This window comes from Triticum aestivum, chromosome 3A (assembly GCF_018294505.1).
Source record: "Triticum aestivum cultivar Chinese Spring chromosome 3A, IWGSC CS RefSeq v2.1, whole genome shotgun sequence".
Lineage (NCBI taxonomy): Eukaryota > Viridiplantae > Streptophyta > Magnoliopsida > Poales > Poaceae > Triticum > Triticum aestivum.
The window spans coordinates 90752115-90758114 of record NC_057800.1 but is presented as its reverse complement, the minus strand read 5'-3'; the positions used below and the strand labels follow the sequence as shown (position 1 = coordinate 90758114).

Sequence of the window (6000 nt, the reverse complement as noted above, 5' to 3'; positions counted from 1 at the left end):
TCAACATTTTATTAAAAAATTATATATTTTTGTAATATATATATATGTTTAGAATATTTTAAAGTATAAACAAAATTGAAAAAATGAAAAAAATGAAAAACAGAAAAGAGGCTGTGGGCTCCCGCGTTCCTGGGCCGGCCCATCTTGGCCTGCCCTTCAGCGAGCGGCCCTAGGTCTCGCTGAAGGCGAGATATAGGGGCGCTCTAAAAAAAAGGGCAAAACATTGTCCAAATTTGCCAAGGCAACCCACTGAGCCAAAGCCTGCAGCAGATATTTCAAGGTCAGCGAGAGCGCTGCAATTGATATCCCGCCAGATTCCCCAAACCCCAACCTACCTTTCCCGCCACAGCCATTCCCTCTCGCCTCCTCCCCCCTCTCCCATGGCGGCGCCGTCGGCAGCCATGCGCAAGAAGCTGCAGCGCAAATTCCGGCTGCGTGGCTTCACCCTCAAAGTTGACGCCCTCGAGGAGGCGGCCGCCTTCCTCGCCCGCTTCCCCGACGCCGAGGACGAGGCCCTCGACCTCCTCCTCGACGAGCTCGACAAAGAGCCGCGTAAGTACTCGCTTCGCCCCAGGATTTCAGGCCATCTGCCTCCTATCCTCATTCCGAGGCTTCGATCCATGGTTGGTTCTCACCCTGCGCGCGTCTCTTTGTGCTCTGCGGGTGCTCGCAGTGAAGTCGTCGATACTGGACCGGGACGCGGTCCGTCGCGTGGTGTCCCTACTGGTCGAGGCGGAGGAGGCGGTCGACGCGGCATCGCCTTCCGCCACCAGCGTCCAGGCGGCGCTGCGGGTGGTGGACTCGTTCGTCGTGCCGCGGTTCCACTACGACCCAATCAAGAAAGTGTTCTACGAGTATGTAAATGCTGCCGCTTCCTTTTAGATCTGGGAAATTGGGTGTCGGGATTTATGAATTTGCCCTGTGTCTTAAGTCTTGGGTGTTGGTAGTTGAATATTGTGATAACGGATGTCTATTACCTGCTTGATTCGTCTACATATTAAATGAACTTCCACGAGAAATTGGTAATTTGCAGAATGGATGCAGGACATAGCTTTGATATTTTTTTGGGGGGAAAGAGGGGAAGAACCTCGGCCTCTGCATCTAGTGATGCACACGGCCAATAACGTCGAACAAATCAGCTTAGAAAGAGGAAAAAGTAAAAAAAAAAAGTTAAGACTGTCCACATAGGACAAGCCTTGCCACAACATCCCCAAATCATATCACAAAACCTACGATGACATATTAGCAGGCAATGGATGCACGCTCCAAGACGCAGCCTTCAAGAAGGAATAGCCGATGTTGGCTGGTCTAACCAGATGTCAAACCAAGGGCTTGGCGGCCGGCTGCGCGTTGCCCTTCCCAACGACAGCCGGCGTGGACTTCTTTGCCTCGGCGACCGCAATGGACGGGGCAGCGGTGGGCGGCGACGGCTGCCGGGTTAGATGGAAGCGCCGCCGATCCGATTCTTATAGTTGATGGAGCTTAGTGTTTTTCTTTTTCTTATAGTTGGTCAATTTGTTAGCTCAGCCCTGAGGGATTGCGGATTGAATTGGTCTTTAAATCAATTTGTTTCTTTCTAGTTGATGGCATCTGATTCAGTATGACACATTGATTGCTCTTTGATGCTAAACTAGAAAACACGACTTTCTAAAACAGGCTGTGTGTATGTTTGTTGATGCTATTTCCGATTACACTGTGCATATAGGCATACTGGAAGATTAGCCCTCCATGGAGAAGCTGGAGATAAAGCCGCCCTTTACAGGGATAGATATCAAGTGCTGCTTCAGAGGCTCGCTCGTGATAAATATTTCTCCAAGCCAGCTTTTGAGTCTGTTATGACTGAAAATGAAAGTTGTGAGGTATTTCTCTTAATTGTGTTGTGTTCTACTTCTACTACTATAGATTGATTTCTGTGATCCCAGTCCAATGTAGTCCAATACTTGGTGCTTTCCCCCCAAAACCTTCGTGCAGCCTCTTTTGTTCCCCAATTTTTTTAATCATTGTATATGAAATGACGTACAGTTTCCCCCCTTCATGTAGATTACTTCCATACAGTCCTTAGTTGGGTGTACTGGGCGGAGATGGATCATGGGGGTCATATCGCAGTTGGAGGAACGCCAGTTCTACTTGGAGGATCTTACTGGAGCAGTGCCAATTGACTTGGCGAATGCAATATCCTTAGAACCATTGCCATGTTACCTTCATGCATATATATAAAAATAGAGATGCATGTCTGTGCTGTGCTAAATGAAAACAATTGAGTTCCTTTGGTCATTGAAAGGCTACGAAAAAACCCTCTCATTTTAGAAGGGATAGTATAGAATACTGATCATATTGGCGTCAGTAATCCATATTTCGTACAAATATTTTGTTTTAGCCATATGGATTTATGTTTATTCAATAAGTGCATCGCTTTCCTTACATAAAACACAAAATCACTTCAGGTTTCTTTGTTGAAAACACAGTGATTGTAGCAGAAGGAGAATTACTTTCAAGTGGCATTTTCCAGGTCTGTTGTCCACCATAAAATCTACAGTGTTTTCCTGTATTATTGTCTTGATAGTGGTTATGTTCCAATCATTTGCAGGTCAATACCTGTGGGTTTCCTCCCTTAGAGGACAGAGAAACATCACTTTCACTGCTTATGGGTCTTGATTTCTTTGGTGGAGGTGTCATACCAACTGAAGAAGCAGTAAGTTCAGGAATTGTGTTATACATGTCACTAATAGGTCTCGTAGAAAACATCTTTACTGATGGGTTTTGCTATGTTTGCACTAAACAGCTAAGATTGTCATCACTAGAAAATAAGGCTGTGAACGACATGTTTGTCATTCTTTCAGATGTTTGGCTCGACAGTTATGAGGTATTTAGTTTGGTATCAATTCTTGTTTTATATAACTATATTGTTTAGCATACTCTCAGGATGTTTGTATGTGTTATCTCGTGGAGTAGACTATGGAGAAGTTGGGTGTTGTTCTTGATGGCTATGAAAGTGTGGAAGTAGTTCCTTCTCTCTTTGTTCTAATGGGAAATTTCTGCTCCCGGCCCTGCAATCTGGCATTCAATTCGTTTGAAGAACTCAGGTCTGACTTGTTTCATGAAATATAATCTACAGTTTTATAGCGTGTTTGCTTTCCCAATCGAAGACAAAGTCTAAGTTATGTAACTTTATGTAGATTGCAGTTTGGAAAGCTTGGTGAGATGATCGCATCTCGAACTAGGTTAAAGGAACATAGTCGTTTTTTATTCATTCCTGGTCCTGATGATGCAGGTATTCTAAAACTCAATGACATGCTTTTACCTGACAACTACTGTTATCCGCATGTTTGGTTTGCTGCAATATCCATTTTCATTTTATTCACTAATGGATTAAACCTGGCCTATTTCTTTTATATGTCCAATTATCATTTATTTATTCTCCATGCTATTTAACCAACGAAAAATTTCTGCAATAGGATTGGGAATGAGCTTGTTGATAATAAATACTGTCAGTCTAGTTCTCCCTATAGCTGGAATGTGATGTTTTCTGTTTTTTCCTAAGCTTGGCATGTTGTTTTTTCTTACATAGTAACACATTTGTAGGACCTTCTAAAGCTCTCCCAAGGTGTGCGCTCCCAAAGTATCTAATTGAGGAACTTCAGAAGCACATCCCAAATGCTATATTTGTAAGCAACCCCTGCAGGTTTGTCACAAAGCATTGCCTTGTATCATTCTCCATGTTCCATATGTTAACCATCTGTTTATGTCGCTATAAGCGACCACACAAATACAGGGATATCTTTTTGTGCATCAATTATGAAAATCTGATGTATGTAGCTAAAAAATATCAATAAAACCTTCACAGGATTAGGTGATGCCACTCTCCTTTCATGTTGTATATTATGCTACATGTTATTCTCTGATTCCAAATGTAAATCCTTTTGGACACTGATACAGACATAGTCTCCATGGTGACCTTTGACCAACCACCATCAATTTCTATTAACGTTAGTTGCTTCATATAAAAATAATGACACATTGTGAAATTATATTTCATGATGGTTCTAGTAATACCAATTTAATGTCGTCAAAATTTGTAACTATTTGGATAGTGATGGTCAAACCCAAAAATGTTTGACTACCACAGATTCTTAAAGGACTCACATTTGTAATCAGAGGGAGTACCAACCAGTTGTTCTCAGTGTGACTCTGGTCCAGTTTAAGCATAAATCTCTTATTTGGACTTGTCATCAGTGTACCGTAGTTATTTTGATGATTAATACAGAGCTATCATCTTCATTTTTGTGAGATATCTCTACACAATTGCAACAGGTAGATGAAGAGGCTTAATAACAATACTATACTGGTCTACCAATATCCATACTGTGAAACTGTGTTCTTAGCTGGCATCTATTATGATAATACTTGTTGCATGCAGTATTTTCATTTGGTTTACTTTTCCAAACTTGCCGGATTTTTCATCTCAGTGCTATCCATTGAGGCACAGGCATTTCAGTTAGTCTTGAAAGGCTTCATGCACTCATTGCCAACTGAGACTACTGTATAATGATATATTTGCAGTGAATGTATTTACAAACTATGGCATTCATCCATATTGACATTTCATGATCAAGACAATATTGAACTTTGTGGACTTGCCATTTATCATCTGTTCTAACTCCAATAAGAGCTTGATTTCCCCAGGGTTAAGTTTTATACACAAGAAATAGTGTTTTTCCGGCAAGATCTCCTTTACAGGATGCGGCGGTCATGCTTGATTCCACCAACAACGGAAGAAACAAGTGACCCATTTGAACATGCAAGTTGAATAAATTTATTTATTATCTCAGTGAGAATATATGATGTTGACTGTTCAGAAATTAACCAATCATTTTTCTTTCAGCTAGTAGCAACTATCACCCATCAGAGTCATCTGTGTCCATTGCCTCTTACAGTGCAACCTATTATATGGAACTACGATCATTGCCTACGGCTATATCCAACTCCTGACATGGTATTGCCATTTAGCACAAGCCTGTTTGCACCTTGAAATGTTTTCTTACTGTAGCTTCCATGAATATGCTTCTGTGCTAATTTATGTGTTGAACATGCATAAAACAGAAGTATACCTTCTGTTGTATAAATATCAGTAATCCACACCTTGAAATGTTTCCTGACTCTAGCTTCCATGAATATGTCTGCTAATATACTTGTTGAACATGCACAAAATATAAGTACACTTTCTGCTTTATAACTATCGTCAGTCCACACTGCTACCAATAAAAGTTTGAAAGTTCTTATGATAATACTTCCATGTTTCAATCTTCAGATAGTATTGGCTGACAAGAGTGAGCAGAAGGCCTTCAAATATACAGGAATCACTTGCTTCAATCCTGGTTCTTTTGCGAACGACAGCACTTTTGCAGCATACCGTCCTTGCACTAAGGAGGTTGAGCTTTCTGCATTAGAAAGCTAATATTGAAGGTGGGACAAACTGAAGCTGTAATCAGTAACAAACCGAACCTTCGATGAGCTGCCTATCACTCCTGTACATCAGCCATCAGGACTGGTGTTTATGACTTTAGCCATATAAACTAATGAGCCCGTTTCATGGAAGTGAATTCGCAAGATGACAAAGCAACGACATCCATGGAATTGGTGCTGTTTCTCTCAAGCGAATCTGATGCTGACATCTCAACTTTGTATCACACATTTATAGCTTCAGATAGTTGTGGACCGTAGTGTTTGTTACTTGTTAGGGTGTTTTCCCCACCTGGCCATCTGTCCTCTGTGCAGTGTTTGTGTAACATGATCTCAGGATGCTTTCCCTAAAGTCACAGAATGGTGCTCAGTCCTGTAATATGTACTGTTTATGTTTGCCATTGTTGTAAACCATGCTAACAAAGCTGTGATTTTTAGTCCAGACCTATTGCTTTCTAAAAGATTGGATTTTCCAATTTTGTAAAATTTAGTCCGATCAGTTGTATCAAATGCACAGGAAATTGGTTTCACTTGCTGGTA

The 6000-nt window shown here is 41.4% G+C and overlaps 1 protein-coding gene across 1 annotated transcript; it reads left to right on the top strand.

The window, feature by feature from the left end:
- Positions 1–295: 295 nt before the first annotated feature.
- Positions 296–5936, top strand: LOC123060456 (DNA polymerase epsilon subunit B). The gene is made up of 13 exons (XM_044483184.1): positions 296–552; positions 674–854; positions 1706–1859; positions 2041–2172; positions 2432–2509; positions 2588–2692; positions 2783–2863; positions 2953–3083; positions 3177–3271; positions 3583–3682; positions 4684–4798; positions 4883–4993; positions 5309–5936. Exons 1-13 carry the CDS (start codon positions 381–383, stop codon positions 5453–5455), a joined length of 1602 nt encoding a protein of 533 aa, XP_044339119.1. The 5' UTR covers positions 296–380; the 3' UTR covers positions 5456–5936.
- Positions 5937–6000: the final 64 nt, after the last annotated feature.

Bases quoted from the DNA above. Each gene is read 5' to 3' on its own strand.
- LOC123060456 (XM_044483184.1), top strand. From the start codon at position 381: ATGGCGGCGCCGTCGGCAGCCATGCGCAAGAAGCTGCAGCGCAAATTC. The intron at 2,864-2,952 runs GTATTTAGTTTG...CTCGTGGAGTAG, and splicing joins TTTGGCTCGACAGTTATGAG to ACTATGGAGAAGTTGGGTGT. The intron at 3,084-3,176 runs GTCTGACTTGTT...AACTTTATGTAG, and splicing joins AATTCGTTTGAAGAACTCAG to ATTGCAGTTTGGAAAGCTTG.